General features: G+C 45.9%; 1 protein-coding gene across 2 annotated transcripts in view; it reads right to left on the bottom strand.

The window, feature by feature from the left end:
• Positions 1-16,750, bottom strand: part of LOC149317876 (endothelin-converting enzyme-like 1) — a 70,330-nt gene extending 53,580 nt beyond the window's left edge. The window contains exons 1-2 of one of the 2 annotated variants that reach the window (XM_089507429.1): positions 16,718-16,750; positions 9,710-10,724 (exon numbers count right to left, since the gene is read on the bottom strand). In XM_089507429.1, the coding sequence (XP_089363555.1) occupies positions 9,710-10,471 (762 nt within the window). In that variant the 5' untranslated portion in view covers positions 10,472-10,724; positions 16,718-16,750. Of the gene's footprint in view, positions 1-9,709; positions 10,725-16,144; positions 16,453-16,717 lie in introns of those variants that run through there. The other variant, XM_089507423.1, reaches the window with a different exon arrangement.
• Between the last annotated feature and the right edge of the window lie 2,097 nt (positions 16,751-18,847).

The following is an 18,847-nucleotide window of genomic DNA, read 5'->3' as shown; positions in this document are numbered from 1 at the left end:
GGCCCACAATTCCCAATATCATCCCACAGAACTAAAGGAGCAGCTCTTAACTTCCCTGAGTGTGCAGACATGCCTTTCCTACAGAGATTCACCCACCCTCCAGCTGCATTTCTCCAGAGGTTTTATTGTAAGTGCTGTGATTTAAGGAACATTTTTAAAAATCCCAAGATGGGTAATAAATCCCAGAGAAATCCCACTCTCGCGTAAAACCAATTTTGGTTCCTCTTGGTTGAGTGGAACAGAGCTGTATAACACATTGACAGGCGCACAAGGGGACACTGAGCAGAAGGGAAAGAACAACCCCACTTGCTAGCCCCATAAATCTTTGGATTTATGGCCATGTGGGATGTCTATCCCCCAGCCCGTTCTCTCACATATGAAAGCATGCAATCCAAGCGAAAATCTTTTGGGTGCCTTTCTGTCAAAGGACATTGCCTCGCCAAACATATATGTTTTCCTAGGAATGTGCCCAGTTAATGCTCCTATCATGTTCTTCTATGTTTTCCTAGGAATGTGCCCAGTTTATGCTCCTATCACGTTCTTCTTTGAGCCAGTGACTCTGACATCCTTTAAACACATCCAGTCTCTCCACACCAAGAAGGAGGTAGAATCTGAGATCTTATGCCAAGGAAATGGAGTGCAAACTTTATACTCACAGAGTTATACCACAGTTATACAATGTGAGTGAGCTGTGATATTTTGCAATGGAATATGCAGCCAAAGGTGCCGGGACAGGTCCATGCCCAATGTGCAATCATGCACAATGCAGTAAACATCCATGTGCAATGGGATAGTGCACCCCACATGCAACTGTGTCCACTGCGCATGCATGTCTGCTGAATGTAGTCCCAATCTTTGGGACTGAGCCAAACTCAACTCAGTTCATGATGTTGCTGTCAGAAGTCATAATTGGCCTGTTGATCCCCTTATAAACCTAGCCATAAATTATGGCAGAGGGTTGTGTGTGTGCAGCAAATGGCAAAAACAGCACATTGCTAACTAAAAAGAAGATGTTGTTTAAAATGTATGATGACCCTAACGCAAACCTATCATTTTCTTGGCAGGTTTCTTCAGAGGGGGTTTGCCATTACCATCTTCTGAGGCTGAGAGAGTGTGACTTGCCTAAGGTCACTCAGTGGGTTTCTTAAAATGCTTTGTTGGCTTGCAGTATACTTACAGAGCTCTGAGCCACACAAATGCTTAAAACTGTACTTTAATAGCAACAAATCCTTGACTGAATCCATATTTAAATTATTCGTTTGCCCATTGTGCTGAAATTAAGGGGAAAACCCCCTTTCAACATTTGTGTTGTGTCCTCAAACAGCCCATGTCCTAACACATTTGCTGTCCTTTTTCCTTACAAGAAAGAAATGTGCCCTGAGCTCTGGGTGCGAGTCTTGTCTGCTGCTGCTCCTAGGAAAAAAGATCTTTAGAAGAATCCATCCTGCCCCCTATTTGCAGTGAGAAGAGGCTGCCAAGCAGACGCATGTCTCAAAGAGGAAGAGCAAACGAAGATGCTCAATGGGCTTCTTAGGCTTGCTCAAAATGGAGGACATTTTGGAATTCTTCCTGGTACAGAAAGTCGAAATGTAGGACAGGTTCTGGAAAAGGAGGACATCTGGTCACCCTGAGTGGGTAGAGATCTGGGTTCTGGTCCTGCAGGGTTCTTGATGTGTTTGTGTTCCTTGGTGTTCATGCACAGAGAAACCCATCCCTCCTTCTCCTCTTCCCTCCTCTCTCTTTCTCTTTGTGCACAAGTCTACCGATAGCCTGGAAAATTGCCTGGCATGCTGCATTTGCTAAACACTGCAATTATGAGGAGGGAAACTGTCTGGCGAAGTTTCCCTCCCATCTAAGTCCTATTAATTTGGGTATAAAAGCAGCGCCTCCACCAATGCCTGCTCACTCATCGTTGCCATGCAAAGAAAGACCCAGCCTGAAATGCTGGCATCCCATTCCACTCAAGAAGGCAATTCTCGGAAGCAAAGCCCATCAGCCTTCTCATTTCCCTCCCTAATTCAAGCTGAGATAAGGAGCCGGGGAAACCGACAGCGACAGCCAAAGCCACGGCTTCCCTGCCACATGCCCACCCCCCATGCAGCAAATTTCATAACCATCACCCTGCAAAAACCAACATCACAAATCATGGAATCATAGAATTGGGACACCACAAGGGCCATCCAGTCCAGCCCCATTCTGCCATGCAAGAATACACAATCAAAGCACTCCCTGTGACAGATGGCCATCCAGCCTCTGTTTAAAGGACCGCAAAGAAGGAAACTCCATCAGTCTCCAAGGCAGTAGCATAATCCATTGTTGAACAGCTCTTACTGTCAGGAAGTTCTTCCTAATGTTGAGATGGAACCTCTTTTCCTGTCATTAGAATCCATCGCTCCAGGTCCTATTCTCTGGAGCAGCAGAAAACAAGCTCCCTCCCTCCTCAATATGACGTCCCTTCAAATATTTAAACAGGGCAATCATATAATGTCTTAACCTTCTCTTCTCCAGACTAAACATACCCAGCTCCCTAGGTCTCTCCTCACAGGGCTTTATGGTTTCCAAACTCTTCACCATTTTGGTTGACCTCCTCTGGCTCCAGCTTGTTATAATCCTTTTTGAACTGGGCCCAGAACTGGACACAGTATTCCAGCCCTATTACTTCCCTTGATCTAGAGACTACCTCTATTTATGCAGCCTAGAACTGCATTGGCTTCCTGACACCATGCTGCAAATTACTGGGGTAATAGAGTAAAGAGCATATTAAACAGATACGATGCTGGAGCACATATATTGTACACTCCAAGCTTTGCATTTGGGAAATAAATGCATTTTATTGGGAGAGCATAGAGGAAAGAGATGGATTTACACGTGGTCAATGCAGAGGAGCGTGGACAGTATTTCCTTCCCCTGGCATTGTTCTTGGCCTTTTCCAAGGTATTGATCTTTCTTAGCTGGGCTGGTGGGTTATTTGCAATATCTAAACATGAACTCCATTTCTAGAAGAGGTTGTTTATATATAGCTATGGGAGGTGGGGGATAAGTTAAAGGCATCGCTAAAGTAGGTAGGATTAGATTAGATGTTTCCAGAGCTCAGAGAAGTTACTTTTTTTAACCATACCTCCCAGAGTCAGTGGCATCACTAGAGTTGGTGCACCCGGTGCAGTAACTCATGGTGTTACACACACACTACACACACACCCTTTGATCTCCTCCTAGAAAACACCATATACACTGTAATAGAATCCTTCGTAATTTTGTTTTGTGCTAATGGTACCCCTAAATGATAAATTCCCATGTATCACTGAATCTAATGGTAATAGGTGGGACATAAACAACTGGCACAATTAAAATTATACTTTTAAATTACAACACCATACACAAAGTCTAAATGTATTTACATATATGTAGTTTCATGTGCTGAAAGTGAAAATTTGATAAAATGTGATTTTAAAAAAAATTAGAAAAATTTAATGTGAAGTTGAAGGCCTTCATGGCCAGCATCTATATTTTTTGTGGGTTTTTTGGGCTATATGGCCGTGTTCTGGAAGAGTTTATTCCTGATGTTTCGCCAGCATCTGTGGCTGGCATCTTCAGAGAATGCTGGCATGGAAGAGAGTGGGGCATGTATACTGTGTGACCCTTGGTTGAGAGGAAGCAATTTCCATATTAATCTGTGTGAGGCCTTGCCATTCAACAACAGACCAACACAGAGATTAACATGAACATCACTTCCTCTCAACCAAGGGTCACACGGTATATATGCACCACTCACTTCATTGCCAGCATTCTCTGAAGATGCCAGCCACAGCTGCTGGCAAAACGTCAGGAATAAACTCTTCCAGAACATGACCACAGAGCCTGGAAACCCCACAAAAAGCTAATTTAAAAAACTGATTTAAAAAAACCAAACAGGGCCTCTCCTTTCTCCTTCCACTGAGCTTCATCACATTCGCCCCATCTCTTCAGCATTTTTGTAAGACAAGGTGAATGCCACAACCTGTTTCTGCCCAAAAGCAGATGTTTGAGGAGCAGTGGGGTCACTCCCCTTTAGGGTGGCATCTGGTGTGGTCAGCACCCCTGCACCCCCTTGTGATGCCACTGCCCAGAGTCCCTCAGCGGCTAGTTCAGGAACTGTACTTAAAAACAAAACAAAACACCTTTCTAAATTACTGCTAACCCACCAGTGGTTTCGTTCCAAATTCCTCTGTCAATGGACTACTTTGCTTGGCTCTGCCTGGAAGTCCCATTGTGTCAGCAAGTCAGTGTTACTAATTAGGGTTGGAAAATATCGACCTGTTCAGCAACTGTGATTAATTAATTAATCACAGACTTAAAACTCAGATTTCTCAACTGGAGCGCTGCCCCTTTTTTCAAAATGGGATTATCTGACAACAGCACTATTATAGACTTCCTTAGAGTGCCTCTAGATTTTTTGCTGTGAAGAGTTTTCTAGGATGGGAGAAGCATTCCCTTCATGTAACACAACATATTATCATGGACGAGATCCTGTAATACTGATTGGAACTGGCAGATCTTTACTGTTTTGTCCTTAACCATTTCCGTGGCTTTTCAAAAGTGTAATTTAGAGCTTTGGTTAGACTACATCACCCAGAATTCCTTAGCCAACATGGCCAATGGGTATTGTTCTCCAAAAAAAGTAACTTTCCTAACCTCTGGCTTAATTAGATTTCCCCATTTTTTACAGCCGCCTCCATTTTATTAATAAATGGGGCATCATTAAGGGGTGCAAGGGGTGCGGACCCTACTGGGTGACATCTCAGAGGGGAATGAAGACCCAGTGGGGTGGTCACTCTATCCATCCCAAGACCTCTCTGGCCAGTTAGGGTGCCTCTGCTGCCCACAGGCTGCAGCTGATGGGGTCTGGTGGAGCTGCTGGCCAAGCAGGAAAAAGGTTGCCTAGTGGCAATAGCAGCCCATGCCCACCAGCAGCTGCTGCTCAGAAGGAGCTGCATTCCAGGTTCTAGAAACCATGCCTTAGGAGGAAAGACTTAGGGTATGTTTAGCCTTGAGAAGAGATGGTTAAGAGGTGATATGATAGCCTTGTTTAAATATTTGAAGGGATGCCATATTGAGGAGAGAGCAAGCTTGTTTTCTGCTGCTCCAGAGAACAGGACCCAGAGCAATGGATGCAAGCTTCAGGAAAAGCTGGGTATTAAAAACTGATCTGCCTTGGGTGTCAAATATACCAGGTAGGCCACCAGTGCTAACAAAGCTTCAGGAATAATGTGAAGCTCCTTACTGATTCCCCCCCAGATCACCTAGTCTGTCATACGCACCTTCACATCTTTGTAACCTAAGTGATATAAAATAAATGTCACCCTCTGATTTTGTATTCAGAATTACTATATTCATACTGACATGCCATGATTATTCTCTTACCTAGAACAAAGAGAACTGTAGAACCTGACATCCAATTGTGTAAGAACACAACACTATGCTTCAGTCCCCAGCTGAAATGAAGAGACAGGCCTTGCTGGATTGCTGCCAGTTATACAATACTAAGCCAGACAGACCAAAAGCAATGAGACAGATGAGGGTCTGAATCCAGCCAAGATAGAGGACCTGTGGTTTGCTGGCTCTGGTATCCACTAACTAAATGTTTAACCTGCTCTGGCCACTGCTAAGGTGGAACTCCCTCTGAAAGATCCCATTCTTTGTTCTGAGATACATCAACCTTAGAGAAAGGCAAAGGCAAACCCATCTGAATGAACCTTGCCAAGAAAGCCCCATAATAGGGTCTCTATAAGCCATATATGTAAGGGAACTACTATGTGCCTAAATCCCCAACAGGATCCCAGGCAACATTTTGCTGGTGACCTCTGCTGAATTAACCCTGGGTTATGCCAGTGTATGTATTCTGGAGCGAATTACAGGAGGTGGCATGTTGTGCCTCTTTCCACAATACTGTAGTAGCAATGTGCAATAGAAGCATGTTTGGGTGCAGCTCTGTGCCCTAGACAATGACTGGTCATGGGAATATGCCCACAGCTTTACCTGAGCACCTGAGAAAGGAGCATCTTTATGCTGGAGGCAGAAACTGATGCTTCTTCCATAGGGACTAAGAGTACCAGAATGCACCCACATGCATGCATTCCTGCATTGTATCAGTGGCTGGAGGAAGGAAAAGAACCCACACCAGGAACCACCCTACAGATGCTGTTTCACACATATGTAGGAAACAGGGAGGAAGGAACAGCTTCTGCCTTTAAGCATGGGATAAGTCCAATGGCAGAGACTTATGCTCTCTCAGGGTCTTAATGGGTCTTGGGCTTCAAGACGAGTGGGTTGTCTGAACATGTTTTTACCATGTCAGTTCAAATGCACTTTTAGGCTACTAGTAGATTGTTGCATCTGCTGGAGCACATATCTGAGTTTTTCACTGCGTATATGCGGCCAACCATAACGCATATGCACAGAGCATTAAAAGAGTGTAAAATCATCACAGATGGCTATGTAGATGTTCCTTTCTATGCAAAAGAGCCATGCCTCATTCACTGATGAGGAATAAATGTTGACTGTGTGTCAGTTTCATAGCTCAGTGCTAAAAGACACGATTTGCATGCAGAAGGTCCCAGGTTTTATCCCCAGTATTTCTGAGGTAGAACAAAGAAAAGAATCCTGCCTGAAATGCTGAAGGACCAAGGCTGCCAAGCAGAGCTGACAATCCTGGGCTGCATGGAGCACTGGTTTGGTTCACTGTTAGGTAGATTGCTATATTCTCAGGTATGACAACTGGATGTATCAACCCTGGGAGGAGAACGCAGGCATTATGAGCACTGTAAGGTGGTCGACTCTTCAGTAATTCATAATGGAGGGAGCAATGCTCTGCAAACCTGGAATCCTCCACCTGTGTCAAAGCACAACTCCCATCCTCCCCAGCCAATAGGGCCCTTGGGGATGGTGGAAGCTGTGGTCCAACATATCCAAAGTGCACAAGTGTTAGAGAAGCCTGTTTTAAGATCAAGGATTGTGCAGGAGTGTAATCTGAAATCAAATTCATGCATTCTTAGTAAGATCTCATTTGGGCTGCATCCACACTGCAGAAACACTCTGGTTTAACACCACTTTAACTGCCATGGCTCAATGCTAGGGAATTCTGGGATTTGCAATTTTGTGTGATATTTAGCCTTCTCTGTCAGAGAGCTCTGGTGCCACACAAACTACAGATCTCAGGATCTCACAGCATTGAGCTATGGCAGTTAAAGTGATATCAAACTGGATTATTTCTGCAGTGCAGATGCAGCCTTCATTACTAAAGTGGTGGGTGAATGATACAAGAGATCTTATCAGCTGCAAGTAAAGCATCAGTGATCAAACAGCATAAACTTGAAATAAATAAATGGTCCCCCCCCTTAAGAAGTTTTCCGTGTGTCTGCCATGGAAAGTGTCGCTTTGCACAAACCTTTTTTTTGGCTCTTTTAAAAACCATTGTCTGTTTTCAGCCTTGCTGAATATGTATGACTGAGAGAGACGTAGGCATGGCATATTGAACAGTTTGAAAAGGAAGGTTTCCTTTTGTTAACTGTCAGAAAATTAGGTATGATATGGCTATAAGTGCATGTAACAATGTCTGAATTATGTACCTAGTTTTTAAAGAAAGCGTGCAATTTGATGAGCTTCCTTTGAAAACATCTGATGCTAGAACAGATGAAGGAACAGAGAGGAATTACCAAAAGTACTGCCATGCCAAAGAAAAAAGAGAGGTGCTTTTGGAATATATGCATGCACACATATGCGCTCACACAGGGAGAGTAGTGGAGGGGGAGGTTGAAGGGTGAACAATAACTGTCTGGAGGCAGAATTACCATAGCAGAATCGATTCAGATTCAGCCAGTAGGGGCCGACAAAGCCATGGATGTCAATAGCTTTAGTCATTTCTACTTCTTCATAGGCTGGCAATCAATTTGTGTGAGCGGACGGACTGTAGTTCAGGGAACATTACAGTGGTCCCGTGGGATCTGCTGGGATTTGGTTCTGGAACCCTGGTGGATACCAGAATCCATCATGGATGCTCAAGTCCTATTATATACAATGGGATATTATTATTATTATTATTATTATTATTATTATTATTATTATTACTACTACTACTACTACAGTGGGCTCTTGCTATCTGCTGGGATTTGGTTCCAGGACACTCACATGGATACCAAAATCCATGGATGCTCAAGTGGGTTGACATCCATCACACTCATAAAACGACATTTGTTATATAAAATGGCAAAATCAAGGTTTGCTTTTTGCAATTTTTATATTTTTGGAATATTTTAAAGCCGTGAATTGTTGAATACATTAATAAAGAATCCATGGATGTGGAGGGCTGACTGGAAAATGGTGGCCCGACTGTACATGCTTTGCGTGTGAAAACTTCCAGGCAGTGGGGCCTAGTGGCTCTGATGTCAGCGATTCCATTCTGGGTGTTAGTTGGAAGTTTAGTAAGGGTACCCAAAGAACAGAACCCTATCCTGAAAATAGGTTCAGCACCTTGGTTAGTTTCTTTAAAAATGGATTCATCGCCCCCACTGACATCCAGAGACTAAAAAAAGGAGCAATGGGTGCAAACTACAGGAAAAGAGATTCCACCTCAATATTAGGAAGAATTTTCTGACAGTAAAAGATGTTCGACAGCCTTGGAGGATGGTGGAGTCTCCTTCTTTGGGGGCTGTTCTAAAACAGAGGCTGGATGGCCATCTGTCGGGGATGGCTTGATTGTGAGTTCCTGCATAGCAGAGGGTTGGACTGAATGGCCCTAGAGGTCTCTTCCAACTCTATGATGCGGTGATTCTGTGACATAGAAATTGTCACCAATATCACATTGCTGGCCTCTGTCAGCCCAAATCTTCCAGAGGAGTTGGACTACAACTGCTATCATCTCTGGCTAGGGATGATAGGGGCAGAGGTACAATTCCTCTAGCGTGTAATGGGTTTGGAAGCATTGATGTTGACCAGAGTGGACAACAGCAGTCAGTCTGGTGGCCAAATGTCTGGCACCAGGACCATCCAGGGACCACACAGATTGCCAAAAATACTTTCACTTTAGCAGTGGCCAGAAATCTACATCTGGTTTTGAACAAAAGGCATTTTCCCCCTGTTAAACAGCACAGGAGGATTACAGCAACCTCTATAAAAGTGAGCTGCCTCTTTTGGAGGTTTGCAAGAGAGACTGGATGGAGGGCAGAAAAGAGGCAGGCCAGGGATCTTGAGAAGTGTAGGGACACAGAAAAGCATCAGGAGCCACATGCACCTCTTGGGTCACATTCTGGGCATCCCTGGTGGAGACCATTTTGAGTTTGAGTTCCTGCATGGACTGGATGGCCCTTGTGGTCTCTTCCAACTCTATGACTCTATGATTCTATGATGGAAGTCAACACAGAGTGAGATGAACCTGTTCTACAGTAGTTTCCTCTGTTAATCTTCTTTGTTACCATTTAGCTAGCTTAAATTTGTTGTCTCTTTTCTTGTTGTTGCCTTCAACTTGTAGTGACCCTAAAGTGACCTTATCACAGGGGCTGAGAGTGTGTGACTCACCCAAGGCCACCCAGTGGGTTTCCATGGCTGAGTGGAAACCCTGATCTCCAGAGTCATGATAGCCCAACACTCAGACCACTACACCATGCTGGCTCTTATTCACGCCAAAAGGCTACCTTCTCCCTGGAGATCGTGCATCCCCAATGATCCTCCAACTTACCCGGATCACATAGCGGGAGGAGTTCTTGTCATCCAGATTGACGGTGAGCGAGAAGAAGACAGCCGTGCTGTAGACCCCTTGAGTCTTGTAGAGCAGCTCATTGAAATCCCAACGCCCGTGCCTCCCGGTGGCAGAGATATCCCATCCACCACAGTCCTCTATGACCTCCAGCATGGGCTGGGCTCCCTGGCGGTCAATTTCAGCTATATCAAGACAGGAACGGAAGAACTCCTTGACCTTGCGTTCAGCCGAGGCCAGGTAGAGCCTCCGGACAGGTTGCAAGAGCAAGCGCTGGAGCTTCTCCTCGTTCTGCTCCCCAATAGCAGCAATGATCCCATAAATGAGCTTGTCCTCAGGGATGGCGTGCCGCCGGAGCCAGCCACCACAAGCAAAGGAGTAGAAGTCCTTGCAGGGGTCAATGGTGGGGTCAATGTTGGTGGCAATGAAGCGGGAGGCTTTGGTGAAGGCCTTCCGTTCTTGGCAGCCCTCCAAGCAGTAAGCATCCTGCTCCAGGGCCAGGTATTTCAGTACCAGGATGCAGCCCAGGATGACACAGAGGCCGGCTGCAAAAACTAGTCCAGAGAGAAGGCAGATCTCTCGGCGGCTCCAGCGGGGCAACCCAGAGTGTTTTTTCTTAGTCCCAGTGGTGCCCAGCTGCAGGTTAAACCCATTGGGCAAAGTACCACTGCTGCCGTACTTGCTCACATATTTCACTTCCTGGAACTCATCATAATGAGCGGTCAGTGAATATGTCTTCTCCATGCTGGTGGCTATGGAGTTTCTGGGGCAGTTAGACAAGAGAGGAAAGGGAGAAGAGGGTCACTGAATGGCCATGGCACCATAGATGCTTTGTCCAGCATTGGGTGCCCAAGGTAGGTGATGATCAGGTAGGCATGGTTCGCACTCAGAATCCTTGGCTGAAACCCAGAGGCTCTCTTGAATGATGGGGACATGCATCTGCTCTATCTCCCGACAGAGGTCTCCCCTGTTTAAAATTCCTGGAGGAGGCAAGGCTCTGCAAAAGAAAGAGAGCGCAATTAATTGGTGCAGAGGAAAGTGGACACGACTCCATGGGATGGCAAAGCCTTTTTTTATATCATCCTCAAGACCTTAAAGGCACCAGATTTCGTCTGATCTTGGATGCTAAGCTGGGCCAGCCCTTGTTAATACTTGGAGAGGAGATTGCCAAGTAATACTAGATGCTGAAGGAGGCTGTATTTCAGAGGAAGGAACTGTCAAAACCACCTCTGAGTCTTCCTTGCCTATGAAAACCCTATGGAATCCATGGGGTCACCATAGGGAGGCTTGAAGACACACTACAGACATAGGTTTGTGGCTCATAAGAATAGGTCCTAGGGAATTTTTACCTATCATGGGATGGAGAGCTAAATGCTAAATTTGCAAGCAGGCTAAGAAAGGTAGATTAAGATGGTCCCTAAACTTGGCTTATTTATTGTATAAGTAATTTTAAGAAGTGGCTGGAAGGTTCTGTGGGATTAATGCTACCAGTCCTCTTAAGATCCAAATATTTTATATACATGGAATAAAACCAGCTGAGCCCATTTGTGCTACAATGGTTTGACTCCATATATGCGGCTATCCTACATTCCCTTTGTTGTCTTCTTTCGAATGGCCATGCTTTTCAATTCTTTTCATTCTGTTGCTAATTTAATTGTATTTCAAATTTCTCTAGGATGACAATTTCTTTGCCGGCATCTGTTTTAAACTTTGCAAGCTGCCTTGAGCCCTAGACTGGGAAAAGGGTGGAAATCATCATGATCATCATCATCACCATCATCTATTATTATCATCGTCATCATCATCATCATCGTCATCTCGGGGCCAAAGCTTGTCTTAACCTCTTCCACCTTTTGACCTTGTCTGTCAAACCTCTCTGCCTCCTACTCCATCAAAGGTCCCTTCTTACTGACTGCAAACCCTCTTACTTTCAGGGGATATACAGCTATATACAAGGGAGATGTGCCTGAGTCCTTCTTTCTCCCCCAAATTACTAGACCCCCTTCCAAATCATGCTCCTCCAGATCCCCTCCTTGTTTGGCTTTGCTGCCAGTCAGCGCCAACAATACTGGGCTGGAAGGAACCCTGTGACCTGATGTCCCATGCTGCTTGGAGTGCCACTGCACCTGAGCCCATCTGGGCTGCAATGGTTTGACTCAGCATAAGGGGTTATCCTCCATTCCCTTTGCTGTTTTCTTTTCAATCCTTTTAACTCTGTTGCTAATTTAATTAAATTTCAAATTTCTCTAGGATGACAATTTCTTTGCCTGCTTTGGTTTTAAATTTTGCAATCCTCTTCAACTCTGTTGCTAATTTAATTATATTTCGAATTTCTCTACGGTGAGAATTTCTTTGCCTGTGTCGGTTCCCTAAACTAGGGAAAGGGTGGAAATCATCATCATCATCATCATCATCATCATCATCATCATCATCATCATCATCATCATCATCATCCCTTACCCCTCCCAACTCTTCAATCCACCCCCCTCCCCATCTCTTTGCAGAACATTTCTTGAAACTGAAGTCCCTCCATTCATTTTCAAGAGTCCGCTTTTGTTGGGGGGGGAAGATAAATCAGTTAAAAACACTAATTCAGATGTGAACGTGGGTCCCAAGGGGTGTAGTGGGTGGGTTATGTGTGTAGCCCCCCACCTTTGCATGGTTCAAGTTCTTGCTAGCTTGAAAAACAATTGCAGCACCCCAAAAAATTTCAAGGAGGAGAAAGAAGGAACTGAATATAGGATGTTGCCTTTGGACCTGGATGAAACCCTGGCTTGGTTAGGATTAAAATTTGGAGAGGTGAGAGGTAGATGGAGGGAGCAGGTTTGGTTACTCTGGCCTTCCCTGTCCTGCCATCCTGGGGTTCCCCGCACCCTAGAAGTTTAAAATTGGGGGTGTAGGTGGTCTTTTTCTAGCAGGGAGGACCAGCCAAGCTAAGCTTATTTTTTATATTTTTGATCTCAGACATTTCTGGCTTTTAAAATCCCTACAAGCCTTTGTTGTTTTTTTCTTTTCCAAAGTGACTTACATTATTTTGCAAAGGCGACTGAAGGGGAATGGTCAAGATCTGCCCTGTACCCCTCAATCTTTAAATAAATGGGGTGAAAGAAGGCTACTCTGGATTTTTTTTTGGCCTCTAGCATCCTCTTGAGAGCCAGAGTGTCATCGTGGTTTGAGTGCTGGACTACAGCTCTGGAATTCAGGGTTTGATTCCAAGCTCAGTCATGACACCCGCTTGGGCAAGTCACACTCTCTCAGCCTCAAGGGAAGGCCATGACAAATCTTGCCAAGGATAGGTTTGCCTTATGGGTTGCCAGAATGACCTGAAGGCACACAACAACAACATCAGACCCTCTTGAGTCCAAACTGGGGTAGAGCCCATTGCTGAGTGGGGAGTAAACCCTTGTGTAAATCCCACTGAACTCATGGGTCTACTCTAATTCGGATGACCAAGACTACTGAGGTTCTATTTGCCCCCTCCTCCCTCCTGTCTTCCCAGACAATAGAGTTCATCACTCTGGGGCTAATTTTGGCATTAATGAGAGATTAAAGCGCATTTAAAGCATCCCACAAATGAAGCAGAAATGGTGAGCAGTTGCACTAATAATTGTCACAGGCAATTGCACAAATAATGATATCAGAAATGCATTGTCGCTGAAATTCCGAAAGTAAAAAGATGCACATTAATGCTTCTTTGTGACCACTTTAATGGTGGGTTTTGTGCAACGTTGTGTGAAATCATTAAATGTCATTTTTACAGGATATTCACGGGATAAATTCCTATGACATGAGAGACATCCAACTCTACTGAGATAAGCCACAGAGAGTTTGAAACACTCACTTATACCGTAACTCTGTTTAAAAATTGCTTAGATGTATGTTCCAACACAGTTTTGCAAAGGCCAAAGTCCCATATGGTATGCGCCTAAATACACCAAAAGCACCAGAACCTGTCTGATCTTGGAAGCCAAGCAGGGTCAACCCTGGTTATTACTTGGCTGGGAGACCACCAGTGAATACCAATTTCAGAGAAAGGAACTGGCCAAACCACCTCTGAGTATTCCTTGTGTAAGAAAACCCTATGAAAACCCTATTACTTTTAGAGTGTATGCCTCGGGCAGGCTTTTATATATTCCTTAATTTTACTGACTTTGTACAGCGCTGTGTATAATTACAGCGCTTTAGAAATAAAGTTTAATAATAATTTAATAATAATAAATTCATAGGGTTGCCATAAGTCAACATTGACTCGAAGGGAGGCATAAACACACACACAGAGGTTCATCACCTTGGAGGTTTGGACTGAAGCTCTGAGAAGATTTGTGATCCCAGTGACATGGGAGATGTCTATCTCTCTTGAAGATGAACCACCGAGAGCTTGAAACATTCAGTTATATTATAACTCTGTTTGAAATTTGCTAAGATGTATGTTCCAACATGTTTTGCAAGAGCTGATTTTCATATGGGCCTAGAAGCACTGCATCCCATCTTGGAAGCTATGCAGGATCAGCCTATAGATCAGCCTATAAGTCTTCTATGGAGATCTATAACAAAAACCACATGCTGGAGGCTCTATTTCAGAGGAGGGAACTGGCTAAACCACTTCTTGCCTGCTGTTGTTGTGGGCCTTCAAGTCCTTTCCGACTTATGGTGACCCTAAAGGCAAACCTATCCTGGGGTTTTCCTGGCAAGTTTTGTTCAGAGGAGGTTTGCCATTGTCTTCCCCTGAGGCCGAGAGAGCGTGACTTGTCCATGGGTTTCCGTGACTGAGTTGGGATTCGAAACCTGTTCTCCAGAGTCATAGTCCAGCACTCCAGCCCCGGTGCCACACTGGCTCTATTCCTTGCCTAACCCTATGAAGTTCTTGGGGTAGCCCAAAATCAGCCTATGACTTGAAGGCACAAATACTACAACTCCCATCCTCAGCTGCATGGAAACAGTGGAAGATGGGAAATAAGATGCTCAACATCTGTTCAAGAAGGAAAGAGGAGAAAAGGTATTGTTGCAGGTACCTTTTGCTCCAGATCCTCTCCATTGCTCTTTGCAATCTCTCCTCATTCCTACCCAATTGACTCTGCAGGGGCATGGAGACCAGGGTTCGAATCCCAGCCATGCAAACCCTCAGGATGACCTTAGGCAAGTCACACTCTCTCAGCCTCAGAGGATGGCAAGGGCAACAAAGTCTCTCTGAAGAAACTTACCAAGAAGATTTTAGGTTTGCTTTAGGGTCTCCGGCTTGAAGGCACACGACAACAACAACAATCTTATTTATTCTATTTCATTTCAAGGATTTATATCCCACCTTCCTCCCAGAATGAGGCTCAAGGTGGGATTCTTCTTCCCCCATTCCTGGCGCTCTCTGGAAATTTTGGACTAAACCCCCCTGCAGCTGGGGATGGGAGTTGTAGTACAGCCACCCCTCGGGAGGGAAAGCAAGGCTGGTTTCAGGGGGGACCTGATGTCCACAAAGGAGGACCAGGCACCAGAAAATGTAGGACCTTCAAGGAAAAAAAATTGGATGTGACCAATAAAATCTCCAAAAACACACATAGAAATAGAAACCTATGCTTTTTGGTTTTTAGCCCTTCTCAAAATGGAGGACTTTTTTTTGGTGGGGGGAGAATTCCCTTCTGGACAGAAGGCTGGAAGGGAGGGCATGTCCGGAAAAGGAGGACGCCTGGTCACACTGGAAGGAAGGAACCTCGAGAAAAGAAAAGAAAAAAGAGTTGAGAGCTCTCTCTTCTTCCCCCCTTTTTCTTTTCCCTTCCCCTCTCACTTGGGCTGCATCCACACTGAAGCCATAACCCGGTTTGGCATCGCTTGAACTCTTTCTGGCTCGTATGATTCTATAATTCTATGAGGCTATGGAATTCTGGGAACTGGGAGCTTGTGATGGGATTCCAGAGCGAAATGCAAACTGGAGAACTAGCCACACGGGCTGCATCCACACTCGAGAGGTAACCCGGTTTGGTCCCGCACGCTTTAACTCTTTCTGGCTCAAAGCTATGGAAGGGAGGGAGGGAGGGAAGGATAGAGGAAGAAGGAAGAGGAAGGAAGGAAGCAGGAAAAGAGAAAGAAAGGAAGAGAAGAAAGATGAAGGAAGGAAGGAAGGAAGGAAGGAAGGAAGGAAGGAAGGAAGGGAATTCCATAGCCTTGAGCTAGAAAGAGTTAAGGCGATGCCAAACCGGGCTATCTCTTCAGTGCGGAGGCAGCCTTTGCGCCTCTTTCCTCCCGGGTCCCTCTGGATCGGGCGCCAAACTCGCGCAAAGAAGCCCAAAAGAAGCGCAAACGATGGAAAGAAATCAAGCAAAGCTGGCAAGAAAGGAGGCGATCTCTTGGCTGCAGGCGAGCATCCTTTCTTCTTCTTTGCAATCTGGATCTTTGGAGGGTAGAAAAAGACCCCCAGCTTCTCCTTACCCCAAAGTGGATCCCAGGAAGGCCCCGATCCGGGGGGCAGAAGGTCAGATGGGGGGCAGGGGCCCGATCCTTCCCCTTTCCTGGCTGGATCCTAGGCATAAAGTGGTCCAGAGGTTTGGTTAGGGATGGAGGGGAGAGAAAGGGAAGGGGGACTCCAGGGAGCGGAGGGGGGTCTCAGACTCTCAGCCCCTTTGTGCAGCTCCCAGCCCAATCCTCCCCATAGGGATGTGGGGAAGGAAAAGAAAGGGAAGAGGGATGGAGGGATGGAGGGCTTTCTCTGCTGCCAAGAGTCCAGCGCAAAGCAGACTGACCTCATCCTCCGCTGGCTCTCAGACGCAGCATCCATTCAGGACCGAAAGGGAAAAGGAGGGGAGGGGAGGAGGGCCCCATGGGATACATGGGGGGGGGGGGAGGGAGGGAGGGAGGGAGGGGGAGAGCCAAGCCCTCCTTGGGACAGATCCCCTCCCCTCAGCCTCTTCTTCCAAAGCCCCAAAGAAGAAGCTCCCCCACTAGACCTCCAACTTCATCTCCATACACAGTGGATTTGCATTTTGAATTGACATCCTCACATACCAGTGGCATATATGTGTCTGTCCCTGGCTTCCACTCCACCAAATGCATCTGAGGAAGGAGACCAAACTCTATGGAAAGCTCAGGCTGCCAATTTTGAGACTCACTGAAAGAAAGCTTTCCTAGACTTCGGTCTACTTCCTCAGGTGCATTTGGTAGAGTGGAAGCCAGGTGCTTCAAGATCGCTTTACATTATTATTATTATTATTATTATTATATTAAAATGCATCTGTGGAAGTAGACTAAAGTCTGTGAAAGCTCAGGCAGCCAACTTCTTTCTTTCAGTGAGTTTCAAAGGTGCTACAAGATCTCTCTCTCTCTGTTGTTGTTGTTATTATTATTATTATATCAAAATGCATCTGAGGAAGTAGACTGATGTCTAGGAAAGCTCATGCTGCCAACTTCTTTCTTTCAGTGAGTCTCAAATGTGCTACAAGGTTTCTCTACATACTGATTCTACAGACTGACATGGCTATATCTTTGAATTCTCCCACTAGATGGAAGGTGCTGCCTCTGAGCGGTGGGTCTCCTCCTCTGGAGCTTTGGAAGCAGAGGTTGGGGGGCCACCTGTCCCAGGGAGGGCTTGGATGGGGTCTTCCTGCAGGGTACCATTGGGATGGGATGAATGGCCCTTGGAGTCCCTTCTCATTCTTCATCTACTTCAATGAAACAATGGAAGGAGCAATGGATGCAAATGGCAAGAAAAGATCCCCCCTAAAACGTCCTGATGGTAAGAGCTGTTGGACAGTGGAAGACTCTGCTGCCTTGGAAGATGGTGGACTCTCCTTCTTTGGAGGTTTTTAAGCAGAGATTGGATGGTCATCTGTCCCAGGGAGGGCTTGGATGGGGTCTTCCTGCATGGCAGAATGGGGTTTGGATGGATGGCCTTTGAGGTGCCTTCCCAGTCTTCATCTACTTAGATGAAGCAAGGGATGGAGCAATGGATGCAAATAGCAGGAAGAGAGATTCCACCTGAACCTCAGGAAGAACTTCCATCCCTCAAATGGTGGTGGAGTCTCCTCCTTTGGAGGTTTTTTAACAGAGGCTGGATGGCCATCTGTCCCAGGGAGGGCTTTGGTTGTGTCTTCCTGCATGGCAGAATGGGGCTGGGATGGATGGCTTTCATTCTGAATGGGTGAAGCAATGGGTGGATAAACGGAAGCAAACTGCAGGGAAAGCGATTCCCACCTGAACATTAGAAAGGACCTCTTGATGGTAAAAGCTGTTCCACCCAGTGGAAGAGGCTGCTGCCTCAATGGAAGGTGGTGAAGTGTCCTTCCTTGGAGGCTGTATTCAAACAGAGGCTGGATGGCCATCTGTCAGGGATGCTTTGATTGAGAGTTCCTGCATGGCAGAAGGGAGGTTGGACTGGATGGCCCTTGGGGTCTCTTCTAACTCATAGGATCCTAGCATTGTATGAAAGCTAATCTCCCACCCTCTCTTCCTTGCAAGGCAGCGAAACTCCTCTTTGAGAGGGATGCAGAAGCGCTGGAGAAGAGGGAGGGAGAGGCAGCCTGGCCCAATGGCTAGGGAGGGAGGGGTGTGTGTGTAGGTGGGGAGGAGGCCTTCCTGGTGGGTCTCTTCACAGGGGGCCTGTCATTACCAGCCTCTGAGGCTGAGATAGTGTGACTCACTTTCTCTCTCTCTCTCTCTCTCTCTCTCTCCCTTCCTTCCTTCCTTTCTCTCTCTCTATCTTTCTTCCTTCCTTCCTTTCTCCCTCTCTCTTTTCGTTCGTTTCTTTGTTCGTTCGTTCGTTCCTTCCTTCCTTCCTTTCTCTCTCTCCCTCCCTCCCTTTCTCCACCCCCCCCCATCCCATTCCCAATATCCAGACTGAATCCAATGGGGGATCTAACGCTGCAATGCAGATGAATCCCTCCTCTTCCCCCCAAATCTGTCCTCCTCCCACCGAGGGAAGATTTATAGTCCATCAATTACAGCCGTTGTCACTTTGCTCTGGGTAAATCCAAGGGGCTAGATAGAAAGTGAAGGGGAGCACATCATGTTCACCTGTGGCTATATGGCAGACAGGTGCTGCAAATGTGGCTTCCTGGTCACAGGGAGCTCTTTTTTGGGGAGAGGAGGAGTGTTTGACCAGAAGCAAACATCTGTGTGAGGGCATGCCGGGTACAGAAA

Source organism: Sceloporus occidentalis, unplaced genomic scaffold, assembly GCF_023333645.1.
Source record: "Sceloporus occidentalis isolate IW3139 unplaced genomic scaffold, rSceOcc1.0.p SCAF_2, whole genome shotgun sequence".
NCBI lineage: Eukaryota > Metazoa > Chordata > Lepidosauria > Squamata > Phrynosomatidae > Sceloporus > Sceloporus occidentalis.
Note: the sequence above shows the minus strand (reverse complement) of the source record. Positions and strands in the feature narration are given on the sequence as shown.